The sequence below is a fragment of the Eptatretus burgeri genome, chromosome 2, assembly GCF_056783735.1.
Source record: "Eptatretus burgeri isolate ZD-2024b chromosome 2, Ebu_testis_v1, whole genome shotgun sequence".
Taxonomy (NCBI): domain Eukaryota; kingdom Metazoa; phylum Chordata; class Myxini; order Myxiniformes; family Myxinidae; genus Eptatretus; species Eptatretus burgeri.
Window position 1 is genome coordinate 12,612,572 of NC_140962.1, and position 23,736 is coordinate 12,636,307.

The 23,736-nt window shown below is 42.2% G+C and overlaps 1 protein-coding gene across 4 annotated transcripts in view; it reads right to left on the bottom strand.

Moving 5' to 3' along the window:
* Window positions 1-1,704: 1,704 nt before the first annotated feature.
* Window positions 1,705-23,736, bottom strand: part of LOC147031443 (papilin-like) — a 69,927-nt gene continuing 47,895 nt past the window's right edge. Inside the window, exons 11-15 of one of the 4 annotated variants that reach the window (XM_085863227.1) lie at window positions 23,153-23,323; window positions 21,446-21,484; window positions 17,031-17,195; window positions 9,437-9,484; window positions 1,705-3,854 (exon numbers count right to left, since the gene is read on the bottom strand). In XM_085863227.1, coding sequence (XP_085719353.1) covers window positions 3,643-3,854; window positions 9,437-9,484; window positions 17,031-17,195; window positions 21,446-21,484; window positions 23,153-23,323 — 635 coding nt within the window. In that variant the 3' untranslated portion in view covers window positions 1,705-3,642. Of the gene's footprint in view, window positions 3,858-9,436; window positions 9,485-17,030; window positions 17,196-21,445; window positions 21,485-23,152; window positions 23,324-23,736 lie in introns of all 4 variants that reach the window. The other 3 variants (XM_085863218.1, XM_085863248.1, XM_085863237.1) reach the window with 3 other exon arrangements.

Genomic DNA, 23,736 nt, shown 5'->3' on the forward strand with positions numbered 1-23,736 from the left:
AATTCAGTGACCTGAAATATAAATCCTCTTCAAATTTCAAGTCAATCGGATGAAAATTGAGGATTTTAGTAATCCCTCCAAAGTTGTTGACCTTTGGCCTATGTTGACCTTTTCACCTCAAAAACAATAGGCTTCTTCCTTATGACAAACTCTACCATGTGGTGAAGTTTCGTGAAGATCGGTTTTAAATTGTGACCCAAAGGCGACAGAGACAGACAGACAGAATAACATAATTGATTAACCAATATACTTGAAAAATCTTCGATTTTGCAAATAACAAACAGAGAGAGGTGAAAACATAACCACCTTCACCTTCGGTCAGTGGCGGAAGTAAAGATGTACTTGGAGAAGAAATATATTACTTCACAATGAATATGCATACTTGTCCTGTCTTTTTTTAGTTATCTGTGTTGTACTGTTGTTGGTATTGGTATTATGCTGTGTCCAGTACCGCTCTGTTCAAACACAATGGTTCAAATTCTGGGTGACGAGTAATGTATGCGACTGGAGGATCCTCTTCACATTTTCCCCATGTTATGTGAATTTCTTGGTGGCAGACACTTTCTCTTCCTGTTGCCATTGCCTGGCAGTTATCACAAGAACACCTGAAAATAATTACGAATAATTATCAACAAATTTCTGCAAATCAAATGAACCACCATCTATTTGTAGTGGAGAGAAAGTATGTATGTATCATCTCCTATTCCGAGAGGATTTGACCGAAGAAGCTAAATCTTTCAGGGTCCCCTCCATCCCCTCCCAAGCACCACTCCACCATCCCCCCACAATCAACCATCACCTCCAACCCCTCCACAATCAACCCATGTGCCTGGGTGATGTCGGCCATCGGGCGATTACGGATATTTCTGCTGGAGTAACATAACTGATTCATCAATGAATACAAAATCCCTCATAAAACGTCAATTGAATGGAAAAATAAAACTTACCAATATGTAGTGAACATGTGATCGGCGTTTTCATATTCACTAGCACTTCCATTGTTGCCATCTTCATTTGAATTGCTCGCATAAGGTTCAAAACGATTCGGCTCCATTGCTAATTTTGTCTCCAATCGTTTCTTTGAAATCCCACAGATGTTTCAACATATTGAGAACCTTCAGTTGCTAATGACGGTGGAATCAATAGTGTAATCGGAGCTCGAAATACACTGTTCCTTTTGTAAGCTGCCATTTGGATAAAAGGTGGGTTCTGGGTCTGACGTCATTGGCGAAAATCGAAAATCGACACTTTAGGGCTTTTTTTTGGCACTTTATGATTGACATAAAGTGCCAAACCTCCATATCCCCAAACGGTCGGATTTTTCTCCAAGGGACCCATGGTGGGGGAGCCGAAAGTCCAAGGATCTCAGGGTTGAAAGGGTTAAAACTTCTAATTTAATTTCTAAACTAATTGTTTTTCTTGTTTTCTTACGACCGGACTAACTACTCTCACTTGTTGACCATTTTTAGCATCTTTACAAGGGAATGAATCACAACACTTCAAACATCAAAATTGTGTGATACAACTGTTCAGCATCTATACGCTACGATGTCTACGCAACACAAAGTAGTTCGCTGCGGCCCACTGGCAAACACCATCACATTAAAAGGATACATGTTGCCTATTGTATCAATAACGTTATGACGAAACAACATTAAGTGAGGAATTACTGTATTTGATACAAATTCACCAGGGATTCAGAAATTTAAAATGTGATTTAATTCTGATATGACATGACACTAACTTTGCTGAAAATATAGCTATATCAAACAAAACACTTCAGACATAAATTTAAGTAATATACAAGTAGCAAACAAAAGTGTTGGGAAGCATATTTACAGAAATACATTGCAAATTAGAGCATTGCATAAATGTAATCTTTCATGAATCAGGAACTGATATTTCGTCATCATTTGCACATTTTTGGAAGCCTTTATACACATTCGTTATTCATGCAAAAGGCCAGTGAATGATCCATAAAAAAACAAAACATATTGCGAAACAGATGAGTTAACGGTAATGTGTGGAAAGTATAATGGCAGGTGAGAATTCTGAAAGCATTATGACATGGATAATCAGCTGCAAAATATGCATGGAGAAAACATCACATTTTATCCAAAATGAACTCACAGACAATTTCAAAGGATGGGGGATGGTGGTTGTTAGGGTGACAGTGCATAGTTTCAAAGCTATCACGATAGGAGACAATGTGTGCATCATCTTCGATCAAAGGTTCTCTTCTCCAGCAGAATATCAAAAAGCAGGTTAGGTTTGTGCTGTATGAAGTTACTTGTACCAAATAGTAGCAAATGCAATCCAAACTTCGACTTTCACTTTACATGTTTCCTCAAATAGCCAATAAGAGAAGATAGGAGAATAATTTATGAAACAAAAAATAATTATTCACTTTAAAAAATAATCACCACCACAATCCCAAAAATTTATGAAAAGTTTAAAACTGGGATTCCAGGAGAATTTCAACCATTTGAACTTGATATGATAGTATATTCAACAAAAACTAAAAGTTGAAATCTTCACTAGAATTTAGTTTTTTTTAATTAATTACAAAGGCAAAAAAAAGGAACTGGTTTGTATTTATGATGCATCGAAAAGAGTGCCAAAAACACTATTAAAACTAACCCAAAGCTCTACATGCCATTAAAAGCAAACCTTTAACAATATGATGTCCATCAGCATCTCTTCGTTTCCTGAGACTTGGCATTTGCTCTTCTTGGTTTAAAAATAATAGTAACAAAATGAAAGAATATTGAAGAAAGAAAAATGCTTTAAAATGCACTTTTGTTGATATCTTCGCATTTCCTTTCAATGACTGCTCAACTGTTTTACTGAAAATGAAAGCAAAACCTGAAGCATAATTGAACTGCATAAAATTTGCAGAAGCACATACCATATTATAAAGGGAACCTAAGCAAGGTTGATAAAACAAAGGGCAAAAAAAAAACTTCTAAATTGTACATCAACTTAAAAATCATTAGGACAAATTTTTGGTGCCACTGCATAAAGTGGAAATGGCCCGCCGTTAAGTGGCAACGATCACGATGTTATATTGAATATGGAAATCATCATGATGTTACAAATTTAATGTCTGGAAAGGAAAACTTTCATTCAGCTGCCAGCACTAAAATTTGGAAAGATACATTTGTTTTATCCAAATAACAGCACAAATAATGTGGGAAAATGTAACAGTAACTAAATGTTATTATTGTACAATTTCTGTGCTCATGATGAATGAGAGTGGAACTAAATCTACAGGGAGGCCATGATACACTGATGCATTAAAACTTCAAGAGTATTAAAAGGAGGTGGAATTTTACGAGAAATATTAAATTCAAATTCACCAATTTATTTCCCAGTTCGAAAAAGTATGCTCGGAGTCTGTTAAAATACCCCAGGCTATCTCATTCATTAAGTTTAATACAAAACATGCACCTTTCATTGTAAAACAATTCATATAAGAAGCAATTTAATGATATATGCACTTCCTGAGTTTAAAACAAAATAAATGGGAGGGAGAGGGATGGCAATTGAGTTTCAGGTGTCGAGTGGTGAGAGTAGTGCCAAGCAATGTAAACTGCGTGAGCAACATACATTGCCCCCATCACCAAGGAAATGATAGCCACTTTATACGGAGGTTTGTCTGCCTATCAGGGGGTACAACGTGTGATCATTATCATTGAAAGAGCTTCCAGCGGTTTTTGTAATCGAAGGAGCTGGTGGACTTTGCGATTGCGGGTTGGGATTGGAGCAGTTCTTATGTTGTGAACGCTTCAGCCGCCATGCAATGAAAGCAACCACACCAACAGCCACCAGCAAGCCAAAGATGACTCCCACCACTACTGAAAAGAAAACAAAGTGAGGAGCAGGAAATTAAAAGTAATCCAAAAATCTGTTACAAAGCTGCATCAGTAACCATATATAAAAGTGCAATGAACAACGTTAAGTACTGCTGTACACACTGTTAAGGAAGGGTGAGGTGAACCGTGCCGCTCTGCCGGCGCGGGAGGACTGACTTCGATCATGGGCCTATTGTACCCGGAGTGCCGGCACGGGAGGACTAACCATTGTGCAACGCCAGCGCATCGACCCATCAAATGAACGCCATTGACCCTGCCTCGGACAGCTTTATATATAGCTGGTTAGCCACGGCCGGAGATTACATACATACGGCCGGTGGAGCAGACAACTGGGCAGTCGAACCGGCGCTGATCGACACTTGAGGCGCACCCAGTCAGCACGAAGATTGACTTTGCCGCATTGCCAGTCGTATGGCGACTTCGTCTGGGAAGAGCAATCCTCGCCTCGCCATCGTCAGGGTGGCCTTGGTCCAGCCCCGCAGGGTTGAGTCGATGTAACGGGACGCTGGGCGGTATCGTGTGTCGCGGAGAGTTGATTCAATTATATTTATATATTTTACAGCCATGTAGTTCGGCTCTCGTGTTGAGGACGTTCCAGACCTCACGGGATGGGGACCCAGCCTCCTTATCCTTCACCGCATCAGCCCCAAGACAGCCCCGACTACTACAATAGGGAAAGCGGGGTAACCTAATTTTGGCTTTTCGTGGGAGTTGCAGGTATACCACATGTCCAGCAATGTTCGATGCAGAGCGCAGTTTTTTTGGCGATGGTTCATACATGCAATCAACAATCGCAGTCATCATGCATGGTTTGTGAACGTTTCTCAGCCCCACGTATTCTTTTTGCATTGATGAAGCGACGGTAGCAAGTGTCATGATAGCCCGGATGACTAGGGATTTCTTCACACTCGATATACACTCATGCACTCTTGGCTAAACGTCGTTCGTGACCGTCTAAGACGAGCCATTTGTTGACACTTTCTCTCCATTTATCCCATCTTGCAGAGGTAAAACGTTTGACTTCTTCGTTCGCTACATTGTCCTGGTGAATAATACACTGGGGAGCGTCCTCACTGGCCAGATTCATAAAAAATTACCGATAAATCGCCGATCAGCTGCCGGTGATTTCCTCCCTGCAGGAAGCTGCCATCTTGGACAACTTAGCTGGTCACATGACAGTCTGACGAAATTTGCATACGATGTCAGCCGATCTATTGGCTGTCGAGGCGTCACATGGCCTACATGTGATCCGAGTGGAGAAAATTCAAATGAGAGAACGTGGGGAATGCATCGATTTTCAAGATGAAAATACACAATAACTGCAGCTATTTGGATATATACTATCATATCGTCAAGGTTTTGTCTACCCCCCCCCCCGATGAGTGGAACGAAACTTGATTTTCAGGCACTTCCTGAGCCATGGCTGATGGCCTGCAGCTCATCACCCACCAAACTCCATTCATACTATGAATCATGGTGATGGCAGCATCATGCTATGGGGATGCTTTTCAGCAGCAGGGACTGGGAGACTTGTAAGGATAGAGGGAACAATGAATGGAGTCAAATACAGGCAAATCCTTGAGGAGAACCTGCTTCAGAGAGCAAAAGACCTTAGACTGTGGCAAAGATTTACGATCCACCAGGACAATAACCCCAAGCATACAGCCAAAGCAACACTGGAATGGCTTCAGAACAAGAACATGAAAGTCCTTGAGTGGCCCAGCTAAAGCCCAGACTTGAATCCCATTGAGAATGTGTAGAAAGACTTGAAGATTGGTGTTCACTGAGACTCCCCATTCAACTTGACAGAACTTGAGCAAATCTGCAGGGGAGAATGGGAGAAAATCCCAATATGCAGATGTGCAAAGCTGATACAGACATACCCAAGAAGACCTGAAGCTGTAATCGCTGCCAAAGTTTCTGGCAACCATCAACACTAACACTGCAACTGGACCAGATGGTATCAGCTCACGTGTCCTAAAAATCTGTTCTACTGCTCTTACACTTCCTCTGTCTGCCCTTTTCACTCTGTCGTTTACCATAGGTCATCCTCCATCTGCTTGAAAATCAGCAAACATCACAGCATTACATTAAAAAGGTGCAAAAACAGATCCCTGCAACTACAGACTAATCAGATGGCAGATGACCTTGAGCAAATGAGAGGGTGAATCATCAGCAAGGTTATGGAATCCATCATCTTTTCAGACATTAAATCCTTCCTCTTCTCCAATGGCTTGATTTCCGATCATCAATTTGGACTAATTAGCTTACTTAACTACAGACTAATTCGCTTGCTTCCAATCACCAGCAAGGTCATGGAATCCATAATCACAGTTGACATAAAATCATTCCTTTTCTCCAACAGCCTCCTTTCAGATAGTCATTTCAGATTAAAACCTGGTCACTCTACATTGATCATGCTACTTATACTCTCCCAACAATGTATGGAAGCCCTCATTGTCACACAATGAGATTCAGGCATCTCTGGACATATTACAAGCTTTTGATGCAGTCTGGCATCCTGTCCTGCTCCCCACTCTCTGTCTATGGAATCCAAGGCCAACTCCACTCTTAGACGATCGACTTCCTCCACTCTCACAGCCAACATGTGGCTCTCAACTGAACCCTTTCTTCTTTCCCTGTCAAGGCTGGAGTACCACAAGGCAGTGTTCTAGGCTCCCATCCTATTCTGAATCTTCATCAACGATCTCAATGGCTCTCTGAAAAATCCTCTTTATATCTTTGCTGATGACTACATTCCCTGCGATGAGATCCCTCATCCTTCTAACAGACAGGCAGCAGCCTGTTCCCTTTCCTCAGACCTTGACAAAATCACAAACTGGTCAAACACTTGGGACATGTCTTTCAATCCTAATATATCTACATATCTATCTCCCTGTCCCTCTCTCTCTCATACCACAAACCCTTCCATCCACCTTCTCAACAACCCTCTCAAAGAGATTCAGTCACTCAAACTCTTGGGTCTCACTCTCAGCGATGATCTCTCTTGGACAAGCCACATTTAAAAATTGGTCTCCAAAGTCAGACACATCCAGAGGACTGGGCATCCTCTGTCCTGCAAAGTCCTTCCTTGGCACACCTGAGCTCCTTTCCACCTTCAAGGCTTTCATTCACAGCTTGATGGAGTACTGCTCTCCCCTCTGGGCTGGCTCCCCTAACTCACATCTTGCTCAGCTTGACGCCGTGGAAACAAAGGCCTTCACTATCATTAGAATCTCTTGCAATGAAGCTGAGTCGATGGGCCTATCACTTGTTCCACCTCATTTCTGGACTTACACCCTCTGCCCTTTCTATTCTTTATCCTACCTCCCCCCCCCCCTCCCCAGGTATCTGCCGGACACACGCGTCCACCAGCAACCCCCTCCAAGTGAAACTGCCTAAATTCAGAATCGCTGCTCCCTCCACTCATTTATTCCTCTTTTTTTTTCCCAACTGTGGAACCACCTTCCATACTCTCTTCAATCTCATTCTTCCCTCCAGCTCTTCAAGACAGTTGTTCACCACCATCTCAAGTCACCCCCCATTTAAAACCATTATCTTTTCTATACCTGTTAAACTACCCCGCACACCTCCCAAAAATTTGCTTCTGTAGCCACATTATCCACGCTTTACGTTCTCCCTTACCCCTTGTCGTTACATGCATCCCTTGTTTGTCCATCTCCATCTACTTTCTCCCTCTGCCCTACTGTTGGTGTTTTCCACCTTTCTCCTGCTGTTCACTTTGTTGTGTTGTGTTCTTTGTTGTAGCTCTTCCACTAGCCTAGAGCATGTTTATTTTTTAAAAATTTAAATAAAAAGGTGCTTCTACAAAGTATTGACTCAGGGGCTGAATACTTATGTAAATTAGATATTTCTGCATTTCATTTTCAATAAGTTTGTAAAAATTTCTAAAAGCATGTTATCACTGCCATTATGGGGTGTTTTGTGTAGATCAGTGATAATTTTTTTTAAAATTCAATCCATTTTAATTTCAGGTTGCAACAAAATGTGAAAAAGTCAAGGGGTGTGAATACTTTCTGAAGGCACTGTAAATACAAGAAATGTAAGAGGTCACATGAATCGCATTGACATAACTCATTGTGGCACCTGCTGTATACTCTTCTTTACACCAGGGTAAATCACCTTAAGTGTGGTTGATCTCTCTTCACCAAAACAGTTGATAATATTATCTCAGCTCATATCATTGCATATCACTTGAAGGTACAGTTCTGCATTGATGCAGTGGGTAAATATCGCAGTGTGAATTTGGAATTGTAAGTGTGTGGGAGGTTTAAATTTAATTTTGTTTCAAGAATACATGAAAGACAGAGCCTGGCATCCTCCACTGCTTGTCAGGTTCACCACTGCGATGTTCAAGGCCACCTTCAAAATTCGTCCTTCAGGTAGTTAACACTTTGCTATCAATGAAACCCTCTCTTCTCCTCTGCCAGTGGAGGCTATTGCCTTATGGAAGTGTCTTGGGCCCAACCTTGTTCCTCATGTATGTATCATCTCTATTGCTCTGCAAAGCCATTTCTTCCTTTTTACAGATTATTCTACCTTATGTTGAACAGCACCCCATGATTCTGACAAGCCGTTTATAAGTTTTCAAACAAGTTGAGATCCATGTAAAACAATTCTTGTAAATACATGTATAAACAGATTCGGAAGCCAAAGGAAGTCCCAGAAACCGATACCCTCCCACTTCCCCCACTCCTCCCTTTTTATGATTAAAAATGCACATTATTTGCCAATCCTGTCAGTGCCCACTATACATGCTGGGACAAATTATTTTGCCATCATCTTGGCTGATGTGTCAGGTGTGTTGTGGATGGATTGCACTGCACATTTCTTCTTTTTCCCTCTTCATTCCTTCTTTCCAAAGAATGTTCATCTCCCACCACTTATTCAATTTATTTATTAATTTGCCCCCATCATCCCTTCCTCCCTCTGTGCATTTGGGAGAGGGTTTGTCGCAGTAGGTTAACCAAACGTTTTGGTTCCATTTACAGTGTTTACATCCTGTTTGTTGTGTGCCTTGTGCAAGGGCTTCATTGGATTTGTGCCTTTGGTGTTCAGAATTACTTGTCATTTACTTCTTATGCACTGTGATATTTGTATTCAAAAGAATTTGTGAAATTCACACGTGTGGAGACATCTGTTCCCACCATTGCGGTGAATGTAAAATGGAAACAAAAAGGATGCAGGTTATATTTTTAAACATCTAACACTTGCCTTCATCACCACTCAGGGCATCCGGGCTAGGCGCCCACCTACCCAAAATACTTGAGCTCTGTCGTAGAGCCGAGCAAACTGAGCACAAAACAATGTTTACCATCTCAAAGTTGTGGTTTGCAACCTAATATATGGCAATCATTTGGAGAAATAGGGACAATATCCCAAGTTGTAAGCCTAATGCCATGATATACAATATTGCACTAGTGGTAAGAACCTCCTTTGAAAGTTGTATAGAGAGCAAGAGAGGAATAAACAGAACCTGTCGCAGCAGATAAGCATTCTTTACAGCTTAATGCTGGGACATTAACTGTTTTTACACTCACCTTTTCCAGATCTAGAGGACCCTCCTTTTTCAGGTGATGTTGTACCATCTAGGAAGCAAGGCATTAAAACACAACAATGAGAAAATATGAGCAAGGCATTAAAACACAACAATGTGAAAATATGAGCAAAGCTGGATATATATGCTTGATTGCACATTTTGCCAGTTAATAATTTATATCGCATTATCCCACCTCCAAGTATAGCTTGTTCGATGAACTTTCAATATTTTAAATACATTTTGTTCATCTTTTTATCCCTTGCAAAATTGAAGATTCGCATGTGCATTATATTGTTTGGTCTGGTCTGTTATTCTGTCTCTGTCTGTCTGTCTATCAAACACCAACAGGTTGCATTTTTACTCCCATCTTCATGCAACTTAACCACCCAGTAGAGGTAGTCACAAGCAAGAAGCCTATTGGATTTGATGTCAAAGGGTCAAAGGGCAAGGCCATAAATCGTCAATATAAAGGGTGGGGCAGAGAAACGGATTCTTTTAAAAACGGATTTTCTGGGTACCAGTATCGTGGGAAAACTACATGTCACCCCACTATGTCACCATCACATGGTCGTAGTTGATGAACTGGTCACCCTAAAAAGGCGGAGTTGTTACATGTTTTTCAAAACATCCACTTTCCACTTTGACTACAGACCAGAAAAACCACAGATATCTAGATATCTTAGTATGAGAAGAAAGGTAATTTTGTCTAGTTTAATGTGGAAAAAAACAGAAATAAACTAGAGGGGAGCACTCGGTAGAGTGCAAAACCTCCGCCGCCAATACTGCGAGGTCACTCAAGTGAACCTGATATCCGATTCATTCAATTTGACGTCAACAGTGCTCAGAGTTATAGTTTGCAACTTTCCCTTTTACATACTCAATTCATTCGTCATAACTGGATTCCTTGAGACAGAAATTGATTTTACGTGGGTATAACCACCTGAAGTTCCAAAATCAGCCGCAATTATAATTTTGTCATGTTTTTTGTTGGAAATCACTTATAACATGTGGAAATGCAAAAAAAAAATCGAAATTTTGTTGAAAAAAAAGTTGCAAAAATTTTTCTCTAAATTTTTTTTTTTGGGGGGGGGGGTGGAAATTACTTAAAACATGTAGAAACGCAAAAAAAAAAAAATTCAAATATTTTTTCAAAATGGCCGCCATAGCGGCCATATTGGATTTTGGACCAAGTCCAAAATCTAATGGCATGATCCTTGGTCCATACCTAATCCCCCCACCAAGTTTCGTTGAAATCCGTCAAGGAGTTTTTCCGTAATACTGTTCACAAACAAACAAACAAATAAACCAATGTCACCCGCAGGGTGACCGGTATCTTGCCAAAAGGTGACCACGTGTGACTTCTTTAAGGTCACACTGAGGTGAACAGAGCTGCTATCCACCAGGAGCGACTCCTTGAGGAATATCTGCCTACGAGAGATTCCGATGAGAATGGTTCTACAGAGTAACCATGAAAAATATGTGTTTGCCTCATAACACCACCAAATGACGTCATAATATCTCAAGCTTGACATATCTAGAAAACACTCATTGAGGTGTTCAATTTGAGGTACTACAGGATATGGTTCCTAAAACTTGAAAATTTGACCTTGGGGTCAAATATGTTTGACCTCAGGCGCTAACCATGAAGATCAAGGCCAATCGCCACCAAAAATTAATCAGCTGAGCGCCAGACCATGAACTATATTCCCATGAAGTTTGAAGATGATCCGATCAAAATTACTCAAAAAATAAGGGTTTCGTCGACTCCCCTGATTTGCGACAAAGTGACCTTGACCTTCAAAATTTTGTGCACTGAAAGGGACTTGTATAGGCCTCTGATATGCGAAGTTACAAAAATTTCCAATGATAACTGTGCTCTGCAGAATTTTTTATACGTGATTACAGACAAGCAAACAAACAAACAAACAAACAAAAAAAATAACATACAAGCTGACTAACATATCTTGCAAAAATTTTGTTTTGGCAAGATAAAAATAAACCAACCATGTCTTGCCAAAAGGTGACCACGTGTGACTTCTTTAAGGTCACACTGAGGTGAACAGAGCTGCTATCCACCAGGAGCAACTCCTTGAGGAATTTCTGCCTACGAGAGATTCCGATGAGAATCGTTCTACAGAGTAACCATGAAAAATATGTGTTTGCGTCATAACGTCACCAAATGACGTCATAATGTCTCAAGCTTGACATATCTAGAAAGCACTCATCGAGGTGTTCAATTTGAGGTACTACACGATATGGTTCCTAAAACTTGAAAATTTGACCTTGGGGTCAAATATGTTTGACCTGAGGCGCTAACCATGAAGGTCAAGGCCAATCGCCACCAAAAATTAATCAGCTGAGCGCCGACCATGAACTATATTCCCATGAAGTTTGAAGACGATCCGATCAAAATTACTCAAAAAATAAGGGTTTCGTCGACTCCCCTGATTTGCGACAAAGTGACCTTGACCTTTGACCTTCAAAATTTTATGCACTGAAAGGGACCTCTATAGGCCTCTGATATGCGAAGTTACAAAAATTTCCAATGATAACTGTGCTCTGCAGAATTTTTTATACGTGATTACAGACAAACAAACAAAAAAATATACAAGCTGACTTACATATCTTGCAAAAACTTCGTTTTGGCAAGATAAACAGAAAGGGGTGAAAACAGTAACCTCCGATCTTCGATGGCGGAGGTTAAAAATATGCAATAGTTTTTGTGTAACAGGCAAATAAGTGATACAAGTCAGGGATTGAGTAAACAGGCTGAGGCGGCGGATGTGGTGGAGGCGGCGGATGTGGTGAGTCAAATTTGGAATAAACTGAATTTATTTCAATCAATAAGCTTTAATCTAATCTATTTTGTTATTTTTTAGGTGAGTAACACTTGGGACTTGCTGTTGCATGATGCAAAATTGATTATTCAACTCGTTATTATTCAGCAAATCCTGACCAATATGTACAAACTCCTAAAAGAGATCTAGTAAATATCTTTTCATAGTTATGTATCTATCAGATTCTCACTATTAATTTGGCACTTGAATTGTTCAAAACAGCCAAAGGATAACTGATCCACATCCAATTTACTCAGAAAGGGTGAATTCGAAATAAACGCGAAAATGTGTTTTCCTTGTAATGCATTATCCATTAAAGTTCATAATTAAAAATACCATATTCGCCGTTAATTAGTGGTTTTTGCTAAAAAAAAAATTCACACAAGTGCATGTAGCTTGGTGATGTTTATCAACACAGAGAAAACTGAAAAATTGAATATTTTGACCCTGTAACGCAAATGATGACCAGTTCATGAACGACGACCACATCACCTTATTACGTCACCTGACATTCTCTTGTCCACACCATACAATCAAAAAATTGCCAAGAGACATATATATATATATATATATATATATATATATATATATTGTTGTGGTTACCAGATTCGCAAACCACCATTCAGGTCCCTTAGGTGAGGTATCTCGGTAAGTGCATGTGTAGTTAGGCCCAAACCCGTTGTCTAGTGGGAATACATGTCATTTATACGTGCTGCGACTCTTCAGGATAGTCGTTTTTCTTTTACTATCTTTATTTTGGACCAACCGCCATGATCACAACCACAACATCAACCACCGACCACAACCACCGCTTCACCACAACCGCCACGACCTTCACGTCACACCTCGCAACCGTAGCATCGCCACCGTTCTTGCCCCGCTGTGGGTACCGGTGTTGGACTCGTGCAGGGCGCACGTTGAACAGCGTGTACAAAATCACGGATTTTGTGCTTCAAAAACGGATCAAAAACGACACACGCCCACTTTTTGCCGTCCAATCGGTGAGCGAGGGGCGAATTGGCCCCGCCCCCAGGGCGATCGATATATGCAAATTTGTGGATCAAAAAGCCTTCACGCCCACCTTTTCTCGGGCCAATGGGGAGCGAGGTGAAAGGTCAAAGGGAGGGGGTCAAAGGCGAAGTTACGGGGGGGATAAAAGGACGGTGTTCGTCAGTCAGAAGAGAGTCGCGAAAGAAGAACGAGAACAAGGAAGGAGTCAGCAGGACGAGAACGAGAAGGAGTCGAGAACGAGAAGGAGTCGGAACGGAGGGGACGAGTGTGGAAGACTGGAGCCCGAAGCCTGCAGTGGCTGGAGAAGCTGAAGAGAGTCGGACGAGGGGGTGCTCGCGTCGGTGCCAGGAGCTGCACGCCCGAGGGAGGCCGGCAGCGCGACCTGGCCGAGGTGGAGACGCACACCAGGGATAATAAAGATCCTCTATACCCCGAGCATCAGCAACCCCCTCCTGTTTCCCCCCGCGCTGAGATAGTGCGACCAAGGGGGCCCCTTTTCCCACCCCCCTGCCTGACACTGTCCGCGAGGCCCGCGGAGAGAAGCGCCATCGCCGCTCCGCGTCTCATCACCAGACGGGTAGGCCCGACCCGGTCTCGGCCTCAGGCCTGCCTCATTCTTGGGGGATTTCTTTTCCTTGGTTTTGGGTATGTGTTGTCGGCGCCGTCTGTGAAGTAGAATTGTATAAGTGTTGCCGTGTGCTCGGTAGTCGGTATTAGCTCTGCACTGTGTTTTCACTTTTATATTTGCTTTTTGTGTAAATGGAATTGTGTTTTCTTTTTTTTGTGTGCTTTTGGTGGAATTGTATTTGTGTGCTTCCCGTGTGCCGCGAATAAATGTGCTTTATTGTTGAACTGTTCTCCCGCTTCGTCTCGTCTTTTCCCCCATTGAATCCCCATCTTGCTTCACGTAAAGGGTTGGTAGTGGGCTGAGTACGCCCGATAATTAATCGAACCGTCGAGGTCGACGATAACACCGCTCGGTTATTCTGATAGTACGGAACGGGTCGCTTAAGTGGCCCGTGTCCGAAGTCGACCTGCGGCGAGGTGCGATCGCCCGGTCTACCCTCCGCGTGGGTACTTAGGTAGGTCGAATTTGGCGAGCAACCCTATCCCACGCGGGGGCTGATTGGCTCGATCGCGGTGAGACCGAAAGGTCCACCCGTGACTGGTTCCCGGCGTTAGTCCGAGAGGGTCACGACTGGATTGTCCGTCCGGTGGGCAACGTGCCGCGATTCGAGTTACGTGGCCGTTCGCACGCCGGCGGGCGCGAAAACCGCAACAATATATATATATATATATATATATATATATATATATATATATATATATATATATATGGAAAAGATTGGGGTGGTGTGGATTACACATTCGAAAGAAGAAAAAGGCGCTTCCAAACAAAAGTAAAAACAAGATAGACTCCGCAAGTTGAGCAAAAAGCAAGATCAGACCCGGTCTCTGGTGACGTTTCACCACATTAATAACACACCACCTCCACATTGATAAAAACACACCACCTCCACATTGATAAAAACACACCACCTCCACATTGATAAAAACACACCACCTCCACATTGATAAAAACACACCACCTCCACATTGATAAAAACACACCACCTCCACATTGATAAAAACACACCACCTCCACATTGATAAAAACACCTCACCTCCAGATTGATACAAACACCTCACCTCCACATTGATAAAAACACCTCACCTCCACGTTAGAAACAACACCTCACCTCCACGTTAGTAACAACACCTCACCTCCACATTAATAACAACACCTCACCTCCACGTTAATAAAAACACCTTCTTTGAGCGCTTTATCGTTAATGAACCGTTGCGGCTTGTCAAAGCCGTTAAGTCACTTTGTTCTTTGTTCAAAAGTGACTTTGTTCCAAGTCAAGGCATTGTTGAGCAGGCCAAAAAATAAAATAAAAATCAGGAAAATCAAGACCCCAGCGAGATGACGATGACCCAAACCCTAAAATGACCCAAATTTCCTTTTTGAGTAGTTTTGCACACAGCTTCAGTCGACAATAATAATCGGGTATGTTGAAACTGCAAAAAGTTATTCAGTGACTCAATGACTGAATGGCAAGTGTGGTTCATTGCTCCATCTTGACTATGTCTCATAGAGATGGTTTATCCATCACCATCTTCCATTTTGGCTTGATGCCCATCTCCAGAGTCCTGACCGGCATCATATATTTTTCAAATTTCCTTTTAATTGCACTGGCAAACCCGTCTTTATCGATGGAATAATTCCCCCAGAATTACGGATTGGTGAATTCCCCCACACTTAGCATATTTATCATGACATAATACCCCCTCTCTCTCGAAGCGACGTTATGCCATTAATTTACAGAGAGAGTAATGAGGTGCTCCCCCACCCTGAACCTCTGGTATAACAAATTATTTTACTGCCAAAAAACCTTCCCATGCACACCACAAGTACAATCAGCAGTTTTCCATTCATTCCGTCCAGTGAGTGATTCAGGAGTGCATGGAAGTCAAGCAAACGAAACAACCATTTCTCTGAATTATATAGTACTCTTATGGAAAGGTTAATCCCCCCAGAATTTGGGTATTTTAGTATGATTTATGATACCCCCTACATAACCTTAGCACTATTCGATACACATTTCCATAGAGAGAATTGGCATCCTTCCCCACCCACAACTTCCAGGACAATCTTTTTTTATTTTTTTAACCCCCTTGAAGCCTTGGCTTCCTGTGAAAACCTCTCTCTCCACCCCAACTGCTCCAGAATGCAACCACCACTATTCAACTTATTCTGTCCAGTGGTTCAAGAGTGAATACAAATCAAACAAACAAACACACAAAGCCACTTCTCAAATTATAGTGCGATTGCCTTCAGCTTTATGTTCGGATGCGCATCACCGTTGTGAGTTACCGGAAGTCTGAGTCAACTCACTGGCTTGAATCTACAGCAAAGTAGCATGAACAAATGAGCGCATGTCTTAATTGTTCTACGTGATACACGAGCACTGATGGCTGCAAGGGAAAAAAAATTAACAAAAAAAAAAAAAAACACAAAAAACCCCACTTGCGCCCTATTCAAATTGGCAGTATTTTAATTTAGGAATGACCTCTGTAGAAATTATCTCCAAAAATAAATGGGAATTGACAGGATTTTTAACTTGTTTTGCATGCATCCTGTGCCTGCTGGTTGCATCATTTCTGGGGGCGCGGCTGTGCCGCTGATGCAATGCCCCTGTTTCCAATAAGCTGGTACTCATTTTGTCAACCTCAGAAGGATGGCAGGCTGAATCAACTCACCTGGCGTTATTTCAACAGCATGACAAGAGCAAGAAATCAAGACCCTAAGATCTCGAGCCAGCCACCTTAACCGTAAAGCAAACACCAGACTTAATATTTTGAACTACAAAGTGTCCACTGGAAAAGAAAAGAAAACAACAAAACTCGGACAAAAGAGAAAAAATATGCTTTGTGTAATCGGAAAGTTTACAGTTTTGTTTTAAGGAAGAGACTTCAAAGAACAGATGTTTGTTTATCAGTTTAAAAAGTTCCACAGTTATGTGGCATGCACAGAAAATATTCAATCACCACCTGACTTTAGCATGGTTCTTGGTGAAAGAACCTAGAGACTTGCTAAGAAAAGTGAACAGAGTGAGAACGAGATGAGGTCATTAGACTATGTGGGAGTTTTTTTTCCAAGTATTACATCTTAAAAGTAATAGCAATAATTTATCTTGCACATACCCTGCTTGCAGGTGGCCACACAATCCTGCTCATTGAGGAAGTTGTTTCCATTGCCTGCGCAACCACCGTAAATAAACTTTACACAGTCATTAGAATCCTTTTCAAAAGCCCAGCGTTGAAAATGTGCTCGGCAGGGACCTGTCTCACTCGGTTTTGTGCAGTATTCTGAAAGCCATGTGAGAGAAGGAAGAAGATTTACATCATTTAAGTTGAAAAAAATTGGTTAAACATTCATAAACCAATTACACAATGTTGACATTCTGTTTGCAACCCTTTGTTTAAATGTCCAATCATCACAAGCAAACATTTCTCATTTAGCCTTCTTGCCTGCCTTCCACAACTGTCTACAGGATCGTTAATGTTTACACTGTTCAGCTTTTGTCATAGGTTTAGCAAATGAGAAACCAACAAATTAAGACTCGATGACTTAACACCTGTTTAAAAGATGCAGAACATGAAATGGCAGCTGAACACAAATTGTGAGATACGAGAGGAAAAAAAAAATTTCAACACCAGTGCCAACTTTTTTTTATTTTAAATAATTATTCAACAAACAAAATTCAATCCACCGGATATACATCTTTTATGACTGCCCTCAATATACACCTTCTCGGACCATTTTGCCAATTACTTGAGATAAAATAGGCCCATTTAACATAATGTTGCGGTTCTGTAGAACCGCATGCCTCCAAGGCAATGGCACACAATATACAGTGATCCCAAGGCAGTTATTTCAATTGTATATGTATTAGTTTGTTCCTTCCATACATCTAGTGGGTAAAGGGTAAAAATGTGTTGTGTGGGACTCTTTCAGTTAGACCTCTTATACTTCTTTAACCTTTAACCTTTGCATTTCTTTCATCCTTTGCTACACCTCGTTCTCTCACACGAAACATGCAAGCAAGCATGCATGCATTTCAATCAATAGAAACAAAGCAGATACGCTGCAAGCGCCTCCAGTACGTTCGCGCTGCAAGCGCCTCCCATGCTTTAAGGGGCTGTCACACCTTGACGTTTTAGCCAGCGTATGGCAAGGTCTCAAAATGTATGTAAAACGCTGGCGTACGCTGAACTATTGATGCTTTTTTTAAAAGTTTTGTGCATATAATAACGTGTTGGACGTATGCATAACATACACAGAACGTTTTAATCACATATAGATAACTCATACCAACGAATGCTGAGCGTGTTGTCGGTGTTCACAACCTATGCCCAACGATAGTCTAACTTATGCATAGCGCGTGGCAGCGTATAGCCGAAGATCACATGATGTAGGCTATTCATAGGCTGCGGCACGACGATTCAAATCATAACCGCACTAGACATCGGAGTGTGAAGCCGGTCACACCTTGACGTTTTAGCCAGCGTATGCCGACGTATGAAAAATTTGCCGAACCAAGCTGGCACACGTCGACTACGTTATGGGTAAGTTTTGTATACGTTAAGAGCACGCTGGCATACGTCGTAGTTTTCTGGCATACGTCGTCATACGCAGAGTACGTCGAGAAATTTTCAGCATGTTGAAAATTTCTCGACGTACGACACACGTTCCGCATACGCTGGCATAAGTTGTAGGCACGCTACGCGATCGTTGACACACATTACTTGTACGTTACTCATAAGTCGAAACACGTCAAGGTAATGGTTAGCGTCAGTGTTCCAGACTCCCTGTTTTTTTTTTTTTTTCTTCGGTATGACGGTGATGTTGACACTTAGATATCTAGTGCGGTTATGATTTAAATCGTTGAGCGGAATCCTATTAATTATAACCGCACTAGAAATCGAAGTGTCAACATCACCGTCATACCGAAGTAAAAAAAAATAATAATAAAATAAAAACCAGGGAGTCTGGAACACTGACGCTAACCATTACCTTGACATGTTTCGACTTATGAGTAACGTACAAGTAACGTGTGTCGACGTGTGTCAACGATCGCGTAACGTGCCTACAACACGTTACTCATAGGTTAGAAATAAGTTTCGGGTACGCTAAATATTACCTCGATGTGTTTCGACTTATGAGTAACTTACAAGCAACGTGTGTCGACATGTGTCAACGATCGCGTAACGTGCCTACAACTTATGGCCAGCATTATGCGGAACGTGTGAGGCATACGCTGGCATACGTCGAAAAATTTCAGGCATGGAAAATTTGTCTAACACCTCGGCGTACAGACGTATGCCAGCGTACTACGACGTATGCCAGCGTGCTCTTAACGTATACAAACTTACCCATAACGTATTCGATGCGTGCCAGCATTTTAGCCAAATTTTGCATACGTCAGGCATATGCTGGCTAAATCGTCAAGGTGTGACAGGGCCTTTAGCACCAATTCTCAACCACCATTTCACCTCAGACCTTCATTCTGCTCACCAAACTATACCACACTCACCACAACCACTTCATAAGACTGAAAAATCTCCGCAAGTCATGCTTACAAACGCGACCTTTATTCACCATCTCATTACAAGGAACTTCAACCTCTTCCCCACAACGCCACGTGACAGTCCCCTCTCACTACAAAGGCCACAACATGTTCACATTACTCTACAACTGCTGCAACTGCCCCATGTCCATCGAACCCCCACCATAGCCTCAGAGGACAGGGAGGGGACATAGTTCGGGTTATTTTGGGGCATAATTCGAAGCGCGAATGTGCACTGGAGCTTGTTAAAGGACCTATGGATGGCGCAGGGATTTCCATAAAATCCCATCTTTGAAGGGAGGCCAGCGCACATTCCGAGCCGGAGAGCGCTTCCAAAAACCACGGCCCCATGTTAAACTCGAAGTTCCGACGCATGACCAGGTTGGCGAGCGACAGCCATTTTTCGCATTCGGGGCCTGGCGGGGCATGGCTATGACGGCTATGGACCAACGGGGAAGCGAGATTTCATCAACAGCCACATTTGATCCGATTTTTAGCTCCTCCCCTCATCTGGGGCTCATAAAAAGAGCAGTTCGGAGCAGTTAGTGGTTGGAGATCAGAGAGCAGTTTGGAGTTGGCAGATCAATGGGGACAGGGCGAAGACAAGCCAGAGCAGCTCTCACCAGACATCAGACCTCATCAGGGAGATGGGCAGCATGAAGATAACAAGCGTCAGCACAGAGCTAGGGGTGCCTTGAGTCCGCGTGACCAAGCGTGGGGTCACTCATTGCTGCAACGAGCCGGGGCTGCTCCATTCCACTCGACGCTCATTAGATTACATCGACACTTACACATACAGATTCTTACACAAATCGGATCGGGTCTTTCTGCTCATGCATCTTTCTTCTACCTTCTATCTCTCGTCTACTGTGGATGCAAAAAGAGCAATCAACGCGGGCAAAGCCTGACCAACTGCTCTTTTCAGGGCAGGACCCAAGAGCAAACTAAAAGAGCAAACCAAACTGACTTGCACCTCACATTTTTCCTCTTGTATTATGCCGTATCCCCCACATTGCATTACACTCGCACCTCACACCTCACACTCCCACACCCTTGACACCTTCAGTAATTCTCCCTCCTCCATTTTCCTCAGCATTCTGGGCAGGGCTGGTCTGCCGGCCATGCCAGGTATTGAAAGGTCGTTAGTCCTCAGCTGTTTCTTTCTCTCTGTGCTCTCTCTAAATTTCCTCAAGTGTTTGTGTGTGAGTGCTTGATGGTGCCTGTCGTAGCATAAATTAAGACTTTGTAAGAACTGTTGGGAAAACTTTGCACTGTCTTCTTGTGTACTATTGTTTGCCTTTTGCTACACCCCACAAATTCCTTGCTTTCCCTGCTGTACATTGTTGTTAGGAATGTTTCCAGTTCCCAGCTCTTTTCCTCCATTGGTTCAGCATGGCACGCACCCGAGTCAAACCGGGACGTTATTCCCCACAAATCTGTTCCATAGCCAGTCCGTACTTGACAACTCTGCTCGGCTGCACCTGATCCGGTAGGGTAGGTAATCTGAATAACATGTACGTACCAAGGGCGCAATCCCCAGTAAGGATGTCACATATCCTTAGGTAAACGGTTGTTAGATGGAGGACCCTAAGTCACGTGGTCAAGCTATTGGCATTCGTGGTCGATTAGCGACCTGCCACTATACAAAGTTATTAGTGTGCAATGGCCTACAATTCCCGGTGAGTCTGGAGAGGAACCCGAGACAGTCCGTCCCTCGTGGTTCCCCCCGCGACGCCGGTCCACAACAATATATTGATCAGACTCCATCAAGCCCACCCTGCCAAATAAAATCCCAATGATTTTATTCCAGCACGCTTTCAAAATCCCTGAAAATCCAAAGGGAGATAAACTGACTTAGTAACTGTGGTCTCCAGAAACATGTTCCGAAAAATAAAATAACTTTAATCCCATGAAAAAGGTGGTGAAGAAATAATGTTGCCAGAACAATGAAAGCTGATGATTTCAAACTTCAAAGGAATGGGCACTCACTGGGTTCTGTTATTCCAATCAATCTTGTTTTTCCTCCTCCTGTAAACAAGAATAGTTTAGTTTATTCGGTTGCGAAAATTAAATAACCGCACAGCCAGTTATATGCTGCTGTGGAGATCCTGTGACCACAAACTCACATGTGCACATGTGCACATGCACATTGACAAAAACTTGTGCACACAAACCATTGAACTGGTTAAATGTTAAATTAACCATCGTAATGTATTGTTACATTGCCTTTCAAGAGGGCTCATAAGCAGCCAATGGCGTGTCCTCTTTCTGTGCCGGCATCAACAAGGTTTCCGACAATACGCATGCTTAAACCATAACAATGATGCCTCAAACCTCCCCCAACGACTCTTCCCCCATTTCCCCCTCCTCCCCAGGTTGAAAATCTACTTGGTCATGCATACACATGCACTGGCCAGGTGTGTTGGTAAGTCATGGATGGGCAGGAAAATCTATCTTTACTGGGTTACCCTAACATTAGATAGCAAATATATTTCATTTCACTGGGTATCCAGGTCACCTTCCCACAAGATTAGTTTTTACAGAGGGCATTCAAAAGGTTCAAGCAACAATATACAATAGCCCACGACAGGCAAATTTATTTTTCAACATATCGCCCATTTAATTCAATGTACACACTGAATATTGCTCTGACCTTGGATGTAACCAAGTGCTTGTTAATAAAGTGAAAATTCTGCCTTGAGAAATTTACAAGTTCTGTGGTTACTTTGGCAACCTTAACCTGACAATCGATTGCATACAATGCCTCAACCTGGACTACAGCTTGTGGGTCGGTTGAAAGTCAGCTGCCCATTTGGCTACTGTATAATATTATCGGCATCCTCCCCATACACAACCATCACACATTCCTGGATTTCCTTGTGGCTGGTAGGCTTCTTTGCATTAAAAAAAAAATGACTGATGACACCTCAATGGTAAATTTCACCAAGAGCCACAATTGTATGACAGTACACTTGTGTATTATACTCTAAAACAACAAAAACAAAGGGCATATAGCAAGCATGTTGATAACGAGGAAAAAAAAATGTTGCAGCTTGAGAGTGGCAAGGTGTGCACAGATCCAAAAACTTAACATCCCTCTCAGTTGATCCCTTTATCATGGAGCAGATATCATCACGATATATGGTACTGATTAAGTTATGGAGTGTGACTTGACAAGTCAGTTGACAGCCATTAGTACTAATTCTTTAACAGCCCCAATTAGTCTCAACTTCTTGTGGGGAAGGATAGGGAAAGTTTCTTGTTTTCTCACCCATGTTTTTCATGAACCAGCTGGCCAATCCTAATGTTCGACAGAAGATAGCAGGACTGTGGAAGTTAGGATGCCGGTATGACGCACCTACTCTTTTTTGGAATGACGCTGTGGGATCTTTAATGTCCACCGTCTCATGCGAACAGTCGTGGCCTCAGCTTAATGTTTATCCAAAGGACGACACACTTTGTGATGCAACGCCCTGCCCACCAATCAGCGGTTAAAGTTGGGCCGAGAACCCTAACTGGTTAGACAACCCAAAGGTAAACCTTTTGTCGATATTCACTATCCTGTTGGACAAATCAGTATTGCGTCAAAATTTGAATGGAACATTGGACATTCAATTGAGAAAATATGGACAGTGAAAGGCAATGTAATGATTTGTCTAAGGTACATAAACAACCTCATGATACCCAACTTCTTACCCCTGAATGGTGCACATATGGACAAACATTTATTCTCCGTCAAGAAGTTGTTGCTGTTGCCCCGGCAACCTCCATACGTAAAGTTATGGCAGGTGCTGTTCTGAGCATGATAAGACCACCGTTGAAATGCTGCACGACAGGGCCCAGTGTCTTGTGAATCGAGGCAGAAATCTGAGGGGCATTAGAAGAGTATCAATTTAAAATTCTCTCTTACCTTGGGTATTATTCTATTCACTTTAAAGCTTTGCAGCATACAATCGTCATATTCACTGCACATAATTTGTTTCAATAAAATATTTTGCTGACATCAAATATTGGCAACGATTCATCCACAAGTTTATTTTATGTGTGTATTATTTTATTCTCAAACCTCTTCATTTACAAGAGTTCCGGAGGCACGTGCGTTTTCGACACAACTGCTGCGATTATGGTAAGTGAGAAACATGAGGGTTTGAATGGATGCTATCGGATCCAATATTTTTAGGCAATCCATACAAAACTGCATGATAAGGAATCTTAAATTGTTACATTTGAATTTGGGATCCCAGCACCTGGGATGTGCTTAGCTGGGAATGTCATGTTCG